This window comes from Tribolium castaneum, chromosome 4 (genome assembly GCF_031307605.1).
Source record: "Tribolium castaneum strain GA2 chromosome 4, icTriCast1.1, whole genome shotgun sequence".
Lineage (NCBI taxonomy): Eukaryota > Metazoa > Arthropoda > Insecta > Coleoptera > Tenebrionidae > Tribolium > Tribolium castaneum.
The window spans coordinates 10,024,316-10,041,737 of NC_087397.1; the positions used below are offsets into that span (position 1 = coordinate 10,024,316).

General features: G+C 34.1%; 3 protein-coding genes across 5 annotated transcripts; all 3 read right to left on the reverse strand.

Annotated features, from left to right (window-relative positions):
• Positions 1 to 184: 184 nt before the first annotated feature.
• On the reverse strand, positions 185 to 9,445 carry sigmar (salivary glands marred). Of its 3 annotated transcripts, XM_064356107.1 has the most exons (5): positions 9,257 to 9,413; positions 4,471 to 4,587; positions 4,342 to 4,396; positions 1,642 to 1,796; positions 185 to 1,522 (listed from the first exon to the last, which is right to left on the reverse strand). In XM_064356107.1, exons 3-5 carry the CDS (start codon positions 4,355 to 4,357, stop codon positions 1,109 to 1,111), a joined length of 585 nt encoding a protein of 194 aa, XP_064212177.1. In that variant the 5' UTR covers positions 4,358 to 4,396; positions 4,471 to 4,587; positions 9,257 to 9,413; the 3' UTR covers positions 185 to 1,108. The 3 variants fall into 3 exon arrangements, with proteins under 3 accessions (XP_064212177.1, XP_015838845.1, XP_015838841.1); XM_015983359.2 differs by lacking the exon at positions 4,342 to 4,396 and having other exon boundaries at positions 9,394 to 9,445; XM_015983355.2 differs by lacking the exon at positions 4,342 to 4,396.
• A 65-nt stretch (positions 9,446 to 9,510) lies between these two features.
• betaggt-I (beta subunit of type I geranylgeranyl transferase) lies at positions 9,511 to 14,721 on the reverse strand. Its single transcript, XM_964589.5, has 4 exons — positions 14,536 to 14,721; positions 14,369 to 14,487; positions 13,761 to 14,092; positions 9,511 to 10,028 (listed from the first exon to the last, which is right to left on the reverse strand). The coding sequence occupies exons 1-4, from the start codon at positions 14,637 to 14,639 to the stop codon at positions 9,552 to 9,554; spliced, it is 1,032 nt and encodes a 343-aa protein (XP_969682.2). The 5' UTR covers positions 14,640 to 14,721; the 3' UTR covers positions 9,511 to 9,551.
• Positions 14,722 to 14,726: 5 nt separating this feature from the next.
• Dtwd2 (DTW domain containing 2) lies at positions 14,727 to 15,668 on the reverse strand. Its single transcript, XM_064356106.1, has 2 exons — positions 15,474 to 15,668; positions 14,727 to 15,424 (listed from the first exon to the last, which is right to left on the reverse strand). The coding sequence occupies exons 1-2, from the start codon at positions 15,548 to 15,550 to the stop codon at positions 14,758 to 14,760; spliced, it is 744 nt and encodes a 247-aa protein (XP_064212176.1). The 5' UTR covers positions 15,551 to 15,668; the 3' UTR covers positions 14,727 to 14,757.
• Positions 15,669 to 17,422: the final 1,754 nt, after the last annotated feature.

Sequence of the window (17,422 nt, forward strand, 5' to 3'; positions counted from 1 at the left end):
AGTGGCCGGCTTTTGTAATTTTTTGTTTTTTTTGCTTAAAGCCACAGCTACGACGGAACAAAAGGACTTACATAATTTTCCAGTCAGGCCTTTAAATTTGGTCCTCATTCTTGCATTAAAAATAAGGAAATAGGGATTGCAACTAAAACAGAGTCAAGCAGCAGGGGTGCCAAGAAAAAACGACTCGTATTAGATGTTGTTTATTATTTTGATAACGAACAACTAAATACAGAAAAACATTGAAAACATCATACATTGCCGAATATCTGAGATCTACTATTCCTTATAGTGTAACAATAATTGGAATTATATTTTCATGCAAACATGAGTTTCATCACTGATATTCATTCAAGTTTGAAAAACCAGGCAAGAACAACTCGGTCACAAAAATCGCCCTGTCATAAAAACAATAAAACTTAATTCAATATTTGGCTTAACTCAATAAATAGGAAATAAACGACTTATGACTAGTAGAAAATGAATAGAAGATGACTGACTTATTGTCTTTACTGTTTTTACTTTTATTAGAAATGCACAACAGTTTTAGGCTCGTGAATAGTGATTTGACCGGCCTTTTAAATTTCTTGGTGCAAAAATATCTTAGTCTACAATATCGTTAAATCGTGTAAATAAAAGATATGTCAATTAATATGTACACGTGCCTTATGTCTTTACAAAAATCATGAAACGTGGACCAGAAACTACGATCTACATAGTGTGGTTAAGCATGTGTCTTTTTAAGCGTTTCTTTAGAGAAGACAAAACAGAGAGCAACAGAATTTTGGTCATATAAAAATAGATTTTGGTAAAAATGTTTGGTTACTTTTAGTATAGATATGATGTTCGATTCAAAATTCTGTTGCTTAATTACGTTAAATAAGATTGATTGGACCACTCCTAACGCTCCCGAAAAACTCTCTGAAAGGGTAACATTTATCAACACACTGAACGTCGAACGAAACTTGTAAAGAAGGCAACGATAAAAATAGATTCTTAGGTACAATATAACACAAACCTAGTCCCATGCAACAACTACGACGTCCAATAATACACAAAACAACTAAATTAAAATCACAACAAAATCACAAAAACCGTCGCTGAAGCTTCACTAAAGATCGCCATTTTCGATGGCTTTATTGAGGTCTGCGACAATTCTCCCCAACGTTTCTCTGTACTCCGAATTCACTTGAAAAATATCATCTAAGAACTGTTCATTTGAGAAGAAACTGAAGACGCTGTCGATGCGCGATAAGGATTTTTCGGTAAGATGCTTGGACACGATAAACTGGAGGCACTTGTGTGACTCTGCAAGAGCCGCAGTCAGATAATTCCTATCATAGCTGAAGTCCACTTCGTAGAATGATATGATCGCCATTCCAGCCATGCGAAACTTTGCTTTGAAGCGCTCCGCTTGTTTCAATTCCTCGCTTGAAAACTGGCCGTTCCGGTGCAAAACCCCAAGTTTAATCACCACTTTGATGATGTTCTTTATCAGCTTTTCCGCTTCCTTCTTATTCTGGGACTGCAAACGAGGCGTTTAGAGCGGGCGTGGTTAGTCAGAGCGAGGGCGGGGCGGCCCAATTGCACCGAACGCGATTGGTCGATTTGAACCCCGCGCAAGCCCTGATTGGTCGTACTTACGTATTGCTTGGCAAGACGGTATAAGTTATCCAATAGGGACGCAGTGGTGTCGTCGATGAATGCACGAGCCACGTTTTTACCGGCCATGCGAGACAAAATCTTTTTCTGGGCTCGAAGGCCGATGTCACGCGCCCTAAATGCGCTCTCGCTCATGACTGGAACATAGAACAAAACAAATTGCAACTTGGGGAACATTGACATTGAAAGAATCGATGGGTTCTTGGTTCGCATGTTTGCTAACTGTATTTTGATACTCGAAAGGAATTATCGCGGTTTGGATCTAGACATGCAAAGAAATGTCTGTCTGGCATGGAAACATGCCAAATTCGGTGTTTATTCTCTCACAAGTGGTTTAAATAAATAACTGCAGTTTTGTCAGGCTGGAAAACTTGAATATTACGTTCAGACGTCAACTTGGTGTTGTAAAAATAGCTACATTATTTTGCAAATATTTTAGTTTCATGGAAATTATAATTTTTTCCATAAAATTACGAAAAATAATGTTGGTAATTAGATTAAAATCTTTTTGTTTGCTTTTTTAATTTTGAGGTAAAAGAAACACTTTTTCCCTTGTAATTTTTCTAAAACAGACCAACAAATTATTTATGAAGACCGAACATTGAGTACAGTCGAACAAAGTGAAAATGCGCCTCGATAAATCTTTCAACCGCAAGCAGGCAGGATCTTAAATTATTATCGGATGCATACTTGAGATAGTTTCAAGATAAATTTCTCTAGGAGCCAGTTTACAGAAAGTGAAATTAAAATTTAATTCACAATTAAACTAATTTGAATTATGCATTAATAATAAGATGAAATTGACGAAAGACAAACAAATTAATTTATTTTATTTAATAGACTGTTTTCCAAAATTAGATTAAATAACGCAATTTTTGTTCGAAATAGGTTTTCTTTGTTTTAAACTTGATTTCATGCAAAACAATCTTAAATGATTTATAAAAATTATTAAAAATGCATTTACTCACAACTAATTGTTATTGAATAGTTCCGACTTATTTACGCTTATGTAGTAACAACTCAAACGATTTTTTTTGGGTATGACGTCGAAACAAACTAGATTTGAATGTTAGATTTGTCAAACTATTTTCTGGAAATTATAATTTTTAAACATTGATGAATAAAGATAAACAAAAAATTGCTGACTTTCCATGGTTGTTAAATTTTCCATAAAAAAATTAATTTTCATTCGAATTAGTTTAATTCCGAAGTAAATTTTAATTTCGCTTTCTGTAAACTGGCTCCCAAAAGAATTTATCTTAAAAGTACATCTAGTTTGCCAACCGATAATTTACATAGCCAGCTAGCGGTTAGACGGTCTAATCACATCATGGACTGGTTTATTGAGACGTCATTTTTACTTTGTTCGACTGTACGTTAAGATTTTTCGAACTTTTTAATAGAGGTACGTTTTTCAGCTAACAATTCAATAATTTTGGCTCTTCACTACATTTATTTAAAAATTTATTAATGTATTACAAAAAAAAATTTAGTCTGTTTAAAGTGATTTTTAAAACCCGTCAAAAAATCTGCAAATTATTTGAAAAGTGATGTAATTTTGAGCTAAAAAGTTCCTTAGTTTCTGAATATTATCCTCTAATGACTAATGAGGTGGAAGATTTCCGATTACGGTTGAAAGCGACGTTATTTCTGTTTCATTTGATTTAATTTTTGTGAAATTTTCGCGAAGATGTTGAAAAATTATGTAATAATCGAGGTAATAATTGAAAGTGATTATTTTCGCCTGTTTATTCAAGTGTTTAAGCACATTTTTAAGTAAAAAACACACTTTTTGCTCAAATAGTTACACTGAAAATCGAACTATTTTGTCCATTTCGTTAGATTTACTTGTGTTAATAAGTGAAAAACTCACTAATTTTTCGAAATTTAAATTGAAGGGAATTGTTTTCCCCAGTTATTTCCTTGAAACACTTTGTGAAATTATCATCCATGTAAATTTTCAAATTACGATAGAAAAAATTGTAAAATAATTTCTGACAAATTTTCCTCAAAAAAATAACTTTTCCCGCGAAATTTTGCTCAAATAGTTGCAAATAGAGTGAAAAATAACAATACTTTTGCCTTTCGGAGCACTCTGGTATGTTTTTCAGCCACAAACTCAATTCTTACGTAAAAATTTGCTAGAACTGATCAAAAAACACGAACGAGAGTTGAAAATGTGAATTTTTGAGTCTCATTCGTTAGATTTATATTATTTTTGAGTAAGAAGCTCATTTATTATGGAAAATTTCGTCAAAAAACGACAAAAATAGATCGAAATTGTGTTGACTTTATGGCAAAAATTTCATTAATACAAGCCAAAAATCAGTTAATTATTTAAAAAAAAATACGTTAAATTTTTACAAAAAAGGCACTGCTTTGAAGCAATTTTTTCGACTATCAAACCACTTTTCTTTATTAGAGAGCTCAGATAAGTTTATTGTGATAATCATTTGCTTGTCAGCCAGGCTCGGATGTAGTGACGCCCACGGTTTTTTGTGGAGGAAGTGACACATTTAATGCATTTGAAATGTTTGCCACAAATTCGTTAAAAATGCCTTACTTTTATCACAAACGACGCAACATTTCACTTTGTTATCTTTACAGGTGTATTGCTGTGTTTATGAATTTACAAAAACAAAAGAACGATAATGCAACCTTGAAATAAAATAGGGGACATACCTGGTGTTTCCAACATTAGACCTAGTGTTTAAAAATAGGGCCAACTCAAAAAATCCTAAAAAAATGAAAGAAAAATAAAGCAACTCAAAAATAAGTTAAACGGTGGTGGTTGTTGTGATTGTGGCTTACACAAGCAGTTGCTGCATTCTGTCGCAATGCACTGATAAATGAGCCAACTTTCGAGTTCCACCATCGTCGTCATTTCGGAGGCAACTTAAAGGGCAGTGAAAGACGTGTAGAGAGCATCTGTAAATAACGAATGTCTCAAAATATTGACAAAGATAACGGTTTGAGGGAAAGTAGCGATTGCGGAGGGTGCGTGTATGCAGAGGGAAATAGTTAAACAAGGAAAAGCCCAATCGATAGCTATTCAAGCTTCGCTACCTCTACACCGCTTGGGCACGTCCGAATATGTTAAATAATGCCGTCTCGTATTATGATTGTCGTTTAATTAAATTGTTTGACCCCATTCTGGAAGTGGGTCGGAATGTGTACAATTAAATAAATATTTCGCTCGTTTTTGTGACCTTGCACGTACAGGAAATACCGTTTGACGGAATTTACAAGTTCATGCAATTTGTATAAAGAGGAGTTTCTTCACTATTTTTAAATAACCTTGTTATTTCGTCGACGAGTGATCGATCCACTACATTTTTGACGAACAACTCGGACGTTTCACGACCAAAAGTCGGCTCGAATTGAGTGATTTATTATCCATGTTTCATGCAAAATTATACGCACAACTTTATCATAAATAAACGCATACAGTCATCGTGTTTGTTGTAAAAACACACGAGTGGGTAAATACAAGAACCAATCATTATTGGTTAAAGCCCTTAAATAATTGTTTGCATGATAAAACTGTTTATTACTTTAATCATCATAGATTTATCACCTACTCGAGTTTGAGTGAATCACTGTTCCTAATAACAGTAATAACTCTATTAAAATGGAACAATACTCGTTTAGTCATTTGGAAATTGTGTTTAGTTTGAATAACTAAATCAAACAATTGTAATTTGGGGGCTTTATCAGGGCTGCGGTGGCATATTGGGGCGTCTAACCCTGTTGAAAATGAAACAAAATAAAGAAGGTACAATCATTTGATTCATTCTCATTATGGTAAAACTACGAGTTTTTCTATTTACTCTGGATTTAATAATGCCTAATAATTTTTTCTCTAACAAAAAAAATTCAATTATCATTTTTAAAGAGTTTTTACAGAAACTTTAGAGTCTTAGGCACGCAGACACTTGAAATATTTCGCTTTAAAAATTCACCTACTTCTTGAAATGTTTAATGCTTCAAAGACCCAGAACAAAAAATGCATGTTCAATTTTATGTGTTTTGCAAACATTGTACACGTATCTCTAATGTTTACAAATATTTCTCGATATAGATGTTTGTACTACAATTTTCCGGAATGATTCGTTTCAATACTTATCGTATTTTTTACCCTAACGTTAAAATATTCATAAAAATGAATCTCCAATTCCCCAGAATCTTTTCAAGATATTTAAAATGGTGCAAAAATCTTGCCAATATGTTTACAACGAAACGAAGAAAAACTTCGCGAAAAAAAACAAAATACAGGATGACCCAGGGGTACGGCAAGCTCCATAACTTTTTTTTGTGCAAGCTAACGATTTGATTTTTTTAAACCAGAGGCCTTACAATAATAGCACATCCTAAAAATATTTTAATTTGTATACAGGCGTTTCCAAAATAAAATACACTACTAAGTTCTATTTTTTAATAAAAACCCCAAATTTTTGTAAAATTTTTGAAATCGCGACTATTAACTGTTTCAAAACTATAAAAACTCCAATAACGCATTTTCTTTCAAAATAAGCTGATATAAATTATTCGTGCACTTCAAAAAAAATAATAGCTAATATAATTTATACTTTAAATGAGAGGTCTAATCATTAATAATTATTTTACAATTGTATTAATCCTATTTAAAAAAATAATTCGGTAAATGCGGCGTTTTTACAGTTTTGAAACAGCTAATAAATTGTCGATATAACGCATCCGGGTTTCTTAAACGTATATTTGTCATAGTTTTTGAATTGTGTCAATTTATGTCAAAATAAATGTGTTCCAAAAAATTTTACGAAGTTCTGTTTTTTAAACGAAAAACTCCAAATTATTACATTTTTGAATTCGCGACTAAATTGTCGTATAACACAGCCAGTTTTTTAGACTTATCTGTCCTAGTTCTTGAGTTATGTCAATTTATGTGTTCCAAAATAAAATTTACTAAATTCTGTTTTTTTTAAATAAAAAAATTCAAAATTTTGTTAAATTTTTCAATTCGCGACTAAATTTTCGATGTAATACCCGTTTTTTTGACTTATCTGTCATAGTTTTTAAGTTATGTCAACAATTTATGTGTCGAAATATATGTGTTCCAAATAAAATTTACTAAAATCTGTTTTTTTTTTTAATAAAAAACCCCAAATTTTTGTTACATTTTTGAATTCGCGATTAAATTTTCGATGTAACACACCCATTTTTTTGACTTATCTGTCATAGTTTTTAAGTTATGTCAATTTATGTGTCGAAATATATGTGTTCCAAAATAAAATTTACTAAAATCTGTTTTTTTTTAATAAAAAACCCCAAATGTTTGTTACATTTTTGAATTCGTGACTATATTGTCAATATAACACACCCGGTTTTTTAGACTTTTTATCTGTCACAGTTCTTGAGTTATGTTCCAGAATAAAATTTACTAAATTCCGTTTTTTTTTAAATGAAAAAAATCAAAATTTTATTACATTTTTCAATTCGCGACTAAATTGTCGAAGTAACACACCCGTTTTTTTAGACTTATCTGTCATAATTTTTGAGTTATGTCAATTTATGTGTCGAAATATATGTGTTCCAGAATAAAATTCAAAAAGTTCTGTTACATTTTTGTTACATTTTTGATTTCGCGACTAAATTTTCAATATAACGCACCCGTTTTTTTTGACTTAACTGTCAAAGTTTTTGAGTTATTTCAATTTATGGTCGAAATATAAAGAGTGTCCCAGCAAATAGGTAAAGTTCATTATTCACCTCTACACATGTTGGAAATTTAAAAAAAAATCCCTATGCCGTAGATACTAACCCCTTGCCTAACCTAATGAAATTATTTTTAAATATACAGGGTGTTTCCAAAATTGGCTACAATACAAAATTATGTTTTTTTTTTAATGGAACACTATATTTTTTGCATTTTAGATGTAGCTTTTGAAACAAATGGTTTTGACTTAAACTTTTTTGGCCGATTTTTTTTGAAATAATTTGCTTTTTAAAAAAAATTATTACTTAAAAACTAAGAACTCTAGAAGAGTGTGTTTTTCACCACTTTACAGAAGAATATTTAAACTTTAAGGATACAATTATTTTAGTTTACTGCAATCACGAAAATAAAAAATTAAGAGGTTTGCAACAAGTTGAATAACTTTAAAAATTTAAATGGGAACACCTAATTTTTATTTTTGCATCTAGAAAACCTTTAAATTGTCTATCTAAAAAACTAGTATTCGTATTATTTGATGCATTCTCTATTCAGTAGCTGATTCTTGCATTAGTGGGGTACAAAGGGCTTCAATGAAGACCGTTAGTGTTCCCCACCTGTCCACCAGGTGTTTGAGAAATAGCGCGAACTTGATACCTCAAGTAGAAAAATAATCACCGGATGGCTCCGTTTTCTCAATCCTTTGATCCGTTGCACATTTTTTTCATTAAAAAAGTTTCCTTGTTGACACTTAAAACTCGTTCCTCGAGTTCACAGCCGCTGATTCGCCAACCTTGTAAGGTCAGCCGGTATTGTAAAATCTTTGTGCGTAAAATGGACCAATTTAAAATTCTAATTTGCACCATTCACTAGGATAACAACCAAGTGTTACCGTCGATGAGACATGTCATAAAGATAATCTTTGTTCAGTTATTGAGCTAGTGGTATCACGTACAGCCTCAAGCTGTGCACATACCGAACGGGTCAGATTCTTCAAGCGTACGTGGAGATGCTACGGATTTAGTGCAATTCAATTACGAGAAATTGCGCAAAACCGTTATTGATAAACAAAATTCGGACGGTGAGTGCCGTCAAACCCATTGTGTAAATTATCGAAAAACAGTTAAAGCTCTTGTAATAAAAAACCAGTTGGGAATAAATTATTCATGGACGGGCCCATAAGCGCATTTTTGATGCTTATCGCTTGTCCGAATTATCTGCCCGATGAATAAATTTTCGCATGGAATTTTAAAACAATTAATAAAAAAAATGTTCGAGCTCAAGTTTCTCGATTCCAGTTTCATATAATTATAGGTATGTCCATGTTAAGAATGTTACCGAGTTATGTAATGCGTTGTCTTGGCGAAACCTATCTTTTTTAAGCCATTCGACTTTAAATAAATAATGTGCAAAGACAAGCAATAAATTAAATTAAACGATACAACAAATCGAAATGCTTTTCGGGAGCATGTGGTCATTAAAAGTAAAAGCACTCATCCTTCCTATTGCGCCAGTTTTACGACAGTTGGCGTCTCCTTGGTCTGTTAAAAAGACGTTAATATCGCAAGTGGAAGGTGGCATTCGTAATTAAATGCGGAAGAGCGCAAACACTCGGCTGATTTGTTTAATTCAAGGAAATGCTACTCATACATGCCACGATTTTGCAAAATCAACATAAATAATTTATTAGAATTTTTTTTTGGATAAAATTCAAACCTTGACTATAAATTGGTGTGAATTTCTATACTGAGGAGTGGCTGATGATAGCCGCCTATGAATCATTCTCCACTCACTCGTAACACACAAAAAAATATAAAACAATTATTACAAATCAAAAAAATGTGCACTTTTGCGCCGACACATTATTGACTCCCCCGCAAAAAATAAAATAATTAGACCACTTACAAAATTAAAAGAGCCGATTAGCGGGAATGTTACAGTGCGTCCTGCTGATGTCAATACAAATCAATAAAATTTCGCTTATTTATGAATTTCAAAAGAAATGATTGTTTACAACACACTCACTGCCACTCGCTACTCACATCTGCTCTGCGCCCCTCTTTCACGGCAACTAGCTGCGGGGAAAATCGCCACAGAGAGCGCCACTGGCGGAGCTTCCAAAGCTCGGGTCAAGGTTATGCAACCAATAAAACAACCCGTAATGTAAATATTTATTTGTAAAAATCGTATTGTATAAGTCTCAACAGCCCCTCCATTTCCTATGCAAACTTAACAAATGTTCGTGCGCTCGTGTCGACATGTTCAAATCGGGGAAAACGCTGCTTATTCCAGTCTCATTCATAAAACTCAGGCCTGCGAGGCCCAGATACGTGTGCATGGCGTCGGGGGCCGTGTTGACCCATTTTGAAAAGCCCCCGTTACGGTCCTGCGTTACTAAAATGAACTGGTCGTTGTCCTTCTCTTCAATGAATTGATATGCGTTCAAAATTTTGAGGGCCCCTCCTGTCCAGAAGGAGTAGCACGTGTCCGAGGGCTTGTTGGGGCGGCCGGTGAAACCGTTCTCGAAACGGTTTAGTAACCAACGTTTCAGGCCCTCCAGCTGGGGGGGAGATAGTCTGTGCAATTGCTTGGTTAAGGCGAGGGTGGCTACGGCACAAAAAGTTGAGCCGCTGTGCGATTCCAGTTGGGGGCCTTGTGCGATGCCGAAGTCGTATGACTGTAAATGGTACTTTACTGACGAGGTGGGAAATGTTTTATTAGCCCGAGGGCAAAGGAATCGGGGTTAGATGGAGCCCGAGGGTTGTACCGGGTGACGTATTTGAAATTTTATTTTGGCAACCTTAACTATCAACTTCAGGCCTGAAGAATTTTTGTTTAAGGCCCGATTTCAAAAATTAAAAAAATAATGAAATGGGTTTTCACTCGGTATATTATTATTGTCAAGGGAGGACAATGAACTGAGAAAAATCAAATATTCCAAAAATTTTCAGTTCAAATTCCGTCCCTGACTGGCTATTTTATTCACAATCATATTTTGTTTAATAATAATAATTTAATAATTCAAGTGACGTGTACTCAAAGTAGCACACTCTAATTAAACTAATTACTATTGAAAGAGCAAATCTTTTACACTACAATTTTTTCAACTGAAATTCAGATTAGAAACATGTATTTTAGAAAAGATCAACAGCAACTCTGAGTAGCAAATTTAAATTACGAAAACATCACTTGTAATTCAGATCAGTGATCGTGATCACAGTATTTAAAAAAATGTAATAGATGATTTGAGAAAGCATTTTTCGTATGTACGAGAGGACTTCAAATATAAACCGGAAATAGTTAATAACTTTTTACTGAAATTTTTTTTAAGAAAATTCTTTAATTTTCTTTTCCACGAACTCTTCCTCTACCGCTATGCACAAACGCCATCCCTTTGGTAGTTCCATAATACCTGTTTTACAGAAGTTTTTGGGCCGAGTGCGTGAGCCGGTTATGCGCAAAATTTTGCCTCTGTAGGTGGTTAAAAAAAATAATGACAAGGTGACATCTTAAGACTATAAAGGGGCTATGGAGGTGTCTTTCAGTGCAATTTTTCCACGATCTTTGTGGACAAATGGGCTGATTACGATCGGGCTGAAAAATCCCGTCTTTTTGTTCGAGGGATAAATTTTTCAGATATCAATTAAAAATAGTAAAAGGGGCATTGATTTGGACGTTTGTCTTCCAAAAAATCCGTGTATATAACGCCCTGGATCTTTCAAAATAGAGACGCCATATTGTTTGCATCTGAAACCACAACTTTGGCCTTTAGTGGCTTTTTTTGAATTGGATTTTTTGGATTCTGGAGTGAAATGACGGATTCAAGTTTCTGATACGTAATATTAGATTGAAAAAATTTCTTTTAGTGTTTAAATTGCTCGATAGAACCTCTTGTACATAAGTGACTACGCACTAAGCCAAAAAACTTTTTTTTTTAAGGTATTATGAAACTATCAAAGGGATGGCGTATATGCATAGAGGTAGAGGAAGAGAACGTTGAAGAGTAGTTTAAAGAGTTTTTTTTATTTTGTCGTAGTCAAAAGTTATAAGAAAATTCTTGTTTTTTTTGGTATTTTGGAAAGAGTAAGATGTAAGAGTAATTTATTCTTATTCACCTTTTTCAGCTGTATGTAAGAAAAGATCAGATGTAATTCATTGTACCAAAAATTTAAGAGAACATCATACACTGAGGTTTTTAGTTTACTGAACATCACATAACACTATTAATTGTATCATACTATGTTTAGTTTTAAAAAATCCATGTCGATGCATTGCAAACAGTTATAAATAGAAATGCAAATGTTCATCAAAATAGAATCTTCCCTGTATGTAGGGATTTGTAAAATCAAAATGCAAATATTTTTCAATTTAAAATAAAGCTTTTAAGTAAAGAAACGCAATGATAATAATGAAGAACGTATAGTTGTGATTCTCTGTGGTATTTTTAAATTTTAAACCCAAAATCTAGCCCAAAATATTAATTGTTTTTATTTCTGAATTACAATTTACGCAACCCAAAAAAACCTGTGGAAAAACAACTTATGAATTTTACTTTTTGGCAAAAATAATCAAATCAATATCAGTAGATGGTGTCATTCCAGTCTTAAAAACACAAAAACAAAAATAATTACATCCATTCAGCAATAAATTAAGAAATTGTGTAAAATAGCGTTTCAAATAAGTAAGTTTTCGAAAGTTCTTTTGGTGGAAAGAGCTAAAAGTCTTTATTTGGCTGAAAAAGACGAATTTAAACACCAATTTTTTAAATTCTGAGATGACTATTTGGTCCAAAAAGACAAAAATCGTTGAAGAGAAGCTATAAATCGGCAATTTATGAGAGAATAATAAAGTAGCCTAATTTCGGACACCTGTACTTTTCCGCACTTATAGACAATTTTTTACCACAATGCCTACTTGGTTGAATATTAATGATATTGCATGATTTATAGATCTGCTTTCGTCCGGTTAGTGAGCTGTAATTTTTTTGTGTAGATTGATTTTGGAGGTTTTTTGCAGTTTTTTGGAAGGAAGGTGGTGTTTTTTAACTCTATTTTTTTAAGTTTGAGTGGATTACTACAGGTTTTGTGTGTACCTCTGTAGCATTAAATCATATTTTATGTTTACAAAGAATGTTTAAAAGGTAAATAAATTGCTCTTAATTTCGGACACCAAAGTGTACATAATTTCAGATATTCGAAATTACTGTTTCTTGAATATGGTCTCATATAGATTGCAAATTACTTCAGAAAAAGACACACGTTTGTGATTTTTGTCTTAATAGTTAAGTTTCAACTTAAAAATGTAACTATTTTATGTTCCCTAAATATCAGATACCCTATCCGAAATTTTAGGATACGACTTTTTTATTTAAAAAGTTTACAGTGTTTACGTAATCGTTTTCAGAAAAATTAGTGATTTATAAGTCATCGTTTTTAGCAAGTCTAAAGCAATTTTAACATTTCTACTGGGAAATTTGTTGTATTTCACTAAGAGATCGGCCAATTTCTTGGTTTCTGCAGCGAGTTTTGCCACTAATGAGTAAAAAACGTCGACCAAAACAATAGTATTATCGAAAACGCTTAATATCGGACGACTTTCCTTTTCTTGCTGCAAGTCGGTAAAAATCACAATACAGGGTGAAATTGAATTCACTACACAGATTAAAAGGCATAACTCCTTGATACATAGCTGAATTGGAAAATTGCCATTTCAATGCCATTAATGAATTAAACGTGTTTGAAATTTAGTCAAAACTGTACCGCACGCCACTGAGATAAAATTCTGGAAATAAAGATAGTGAGATTCGACAAAAAATCTTCGCAAAAAAAGACGTTTTGTCATTGAAATATCTACCCTCTTTTATCGCTGCTCACTAATTGTGTCGTGTGTCTTTGCGCGGGGTTGTGTCTGAACTTGGTACCGTTCCTTGTGCAAAAATGTGGTCAAATGCCTAATTTTCTGAATTGCGCAATAATCACAGCACCTTTTTTAATGTAAGGTAAGTCAGAAGTTACTCCATTCTCAAGTTCATGCATAAAACCACTGTTTTAATACCAAGTCTATTGAAAAAACTTGAATTTGCTCAAAACTATAGAACTCTTAGTGAAAAGATCTAAAATTCTTTTTTTAGACTTTAAACACGAATTTTTTAGATTTTGAGATGATTCTTTGGTCTATTAAAGGCAAAAATCGTATAAATGGAATTATTTTATAAATGGCATTGACTTCAGTAATTTGTTTTTTTTTTTATTAAAGCCAAACACAAATTTTGGGAATATAAAGTGTCGCAAAGACAATGCGTACGTCAGCTGAATCGATAATAAATCGCTTTCCGACCAAGGCATGCATTTCCCGCCAGCTAAATGATTGTGAATAAAACCAAAGATAGGGCAAAAAAATAGGATCTTACTATGCTTTTGAGAATGAAATCAACGGTCCTGTCAATGTCCATTCCGGAAAAATCGTCCAAAATGTAGCAAATGCAAGCGGCGCAAAAAACAAAGCGCATGTCGTGCTCAGTTCCGTCTTTGGCCCCCATAAAACAGCCATTGGGTAGTTGCAAAGAGCGCAAACTTTTGATTATTGACTTTCTGTGAACTCTCTCTAAATCATCTTTTAAGATAACTAAAGTGGCCAACGCCGAGTAAGTGGTAGCAATATGGCCCCACTTGTACAAAGCGTTCTGGCCTTGATTTAGCTCAGTGTTGAGAGTTGAAGAGCCTTGAAACCCGCTCACAAGCTCTAAAAATTAATTTAGTCATGTATCAAGGGTGCTGCGAAAATTTCAAGAACGTGTGTCTTGCATAAATTGTGACATTATTTAATTAAATAACATAAACATGGTACTGATAGCTGCAAATGCTGAGTTTTTGTTTCGTAGAAAAAAAAACATTACTTTGATCGGTTTTTCACTAAGGCAGGTGTCCAAAAATCGGGAAATTTTACAAATACTTGACAAGTCTTTCAGTCAGTTACGACATACGTTCATAAAATTTTCAAAGCACTCTGTGAAATTACCTGAATCATCAAAAACTTGTAATGAGTAAAGCCACTCAATTGTGGCTTGTTTATTGGGAAAACTGTCCAGTTCGTTCAAGAGATCCAAACCGGAGACAGCAAAATACGTTAGAATTACTCTAAAATTTGAAAAAATTAGGGACAGTTGGGGCTACTCCTGTTGTTACCTGTGGGTGTCCATGGATGATAAGGAAGGTGGTAATCCACGTAGGATCCTCAAGAGGTATTTTTTATGAGCAGTGGGATTAAATTTAATTTTGTAAAAATCCATAATTCTAATTTTTTATCGTGTTGTCTTGCCGCAATGTCATTGGAATAGTGAGGTTAGGGAGTAAAGAGGCGTGTCAGATAAACGTCAAACTTTTGAAAATGTATTTATTTAAAAAAAATCACTCGCCACGTAACACTTCCACCGAATTTAACACTTTATTTAATCTTTTGCCAATTAACTTCGGATATTTGTTATTCTTAATCAGAAATTCTTTACTCTGGTGTGACACTGCACCATTTTTTAACTGAAAGTCACACAATGTTTTCAAGGGGGCTAACAACTTCCTGTACCCCTCATCATCCTCAAGCAAACACAACGCTTCAGTCGCCGTCTCCAGCGTACTCAAACACCCATCCGTAGGCTGCGTCCTTATAATATAACTACTCACACCTTTAGTCAACAACTTAACTTGTTTAATTTTATGTAAAATCGGATTACTCGCGTATATCGCCTTCGCCTGCGGCCACGTCCCGTCAATTATCACTAAATTAAAACTCGTATTGGTGTTATTTTGCAATAGCGATTTCAAATCAACCGCTGTTGGACTAGGGTACAATAAAATCGTATTGGAACCCACTAGAAGCTCCTCCAGGTCCTGGTACCTGCCAGGAAACCGCTTTCCTTTATAAACCAAACACTTCCCCTCACTTAGCCCGAAATGGAGCATGGGGGCTGTCCTCAAACACCGCTTCTCTTCAGCCGGGTGCTGGAGCAGTATTATGCGACTTTGGGGGCACAGACGTGGCTTAGGGAGGGCCGCACACCAACAGACGCTCGTGGGGCGCCTGAAAACATCCCTAAATGGGGGAAAACTTGAATTGGGGGGACAATTACTCGCATGTGGGGCAAGTGCTCCGCACTTCGGGGGGCTCGCTAGGGATGTTGGCTAAATCGGAAAAAACTTCATCCATTTTTGGTTAAATAAAGTAATTTAGCAAAAGAATGTGAGGTTACGTTACATAACCTTAAAAAATGACAGCGCGCGCATGCTCACTTTTTTTTCAAAGAATTACGTAATTAATATTAAAAAAATTGGAATGGAGATATTGTTAATATTTGCAACAAGTGACACAAATGTAGAAATGATAAAATTTACACTATTTATTATTATGATAAAGTGATATTACAGATTTCTGTAACAAATGAGTTATGTAACGTATATTTGGTTGCATAATTGAATTATTTTGAATTTGTTTTCATTTTTTAAATTAATATCTTTCTGTACTCAAAAAATACTAAAAGATTAGTTGAAATTGTATGTAAAATTGTGAAGTAAAATTGTTACGTTAAGATTTTCGAACCGTTAATCGTATGTATTGCTATTTTAAAACTAGTGAGTTTCCCAAAAAAAAAATTTTTTTAATTTTGAACCCTGGTTTTTTGTAATTAGCATTATTATATGAATAATGATTGTGATTATACCAATAAAGCGCAATGGATTAGTTGCGTGTTAGTGAATGAAACATTTTTTATTTCAATAATAAAACAGTGAATGCGGTTATTTGGATCCCAATTAGAGCTGCAGTGTTTGCCTGTGATATTTTCCGGCAGACAATGCAAAACCACAATTATGTGGAGTCGGTGTGCGATTCTGGTATTAATTTTCGTGAATAGAAGGGCTCTGCAGCATACATCGAAGTGGCACTTTGGAAATGGACACGTACTGTGTAATCTTGTTATATATCATTCCCCGATTGTTTAACTGACAATGAACTAATGTGTCACGACTCAGATTCCAATCATCGCATACCGCTGTGTTCGCAGGAATACATTCCAAAATTACGAATTGATTTTTTTCAATTATCACGCCAACAAAAGCCGACCCAGCAGATAAAAGTGCCCGATATTTGTAAAATTTCCATTGTCCACTTGTAGATAACAGTGCACATAAATGCAATTCCCCCTGCAGTCGGGCAATTAATTTGTGTTTTTTCCGATGCAACAAACCGATGCATGTTTTTCTAATTAGCCGCTGTATGTAAATGAGGCTTTTAGCATTTTGTCGCGAATTGTCCAACATCATGAATATTTAAATAATGGCAGTGATCGAGTATTAGGAGACACGGTAATTCCACTTGTAAACAGGTAATATACGGTTAGTGATTTAGTGACTAGTGGTGATGGGGGCTGTCGGTTGATTTATAGTGAACGCAGAGCGAACAACATGTGACACGTCATCAGGATGGACCGCAAATCGTCCGCGCTCGTTTTATGCTGTAGTCCTTTTGTTAGATGGGGTGGAATGCTAATTTACGGCACTGTGCTTGTCGCTTGAATAATGCGCATAATTGAACGCGTATGTGGCCCGTACAACCATTCTGGGACGCTACGATAGTCCTGTTGCCGATATTTCAGACCATTGTTACGCGACCAATGGAAAAATGCACAATGAACTGGTTTCGCATGCCAGCGAAACAGTTTTTACAATATTAACCCGGAATATGCAGCCAGTAATCAACTTTGCACACGGGGATGCGCTCCGCCAGCCCCCAGGGTTGATAAACAAGGTCAAAAATTAAGCGTTTTTCGATTAAATTTACATTTTCCTCATCATGTTACTGTCGCAATGTTTATCAAATATTGATATGCAGTAGATTAAGCGTGCGTGTCCCAACGAGTTGGTAAAACCCATTATCGTCACTTAAAGCTTAAAAAATTTAAAAGGATAACAATGAATTTTCGAAAAATTATTACAGAATGATAAGAAACGCTATGAAATGAGATGGTCACCACTTTATTTTTTTTTTGTTGGTAACATTTTTAACTTTTTAATATCTGAATCC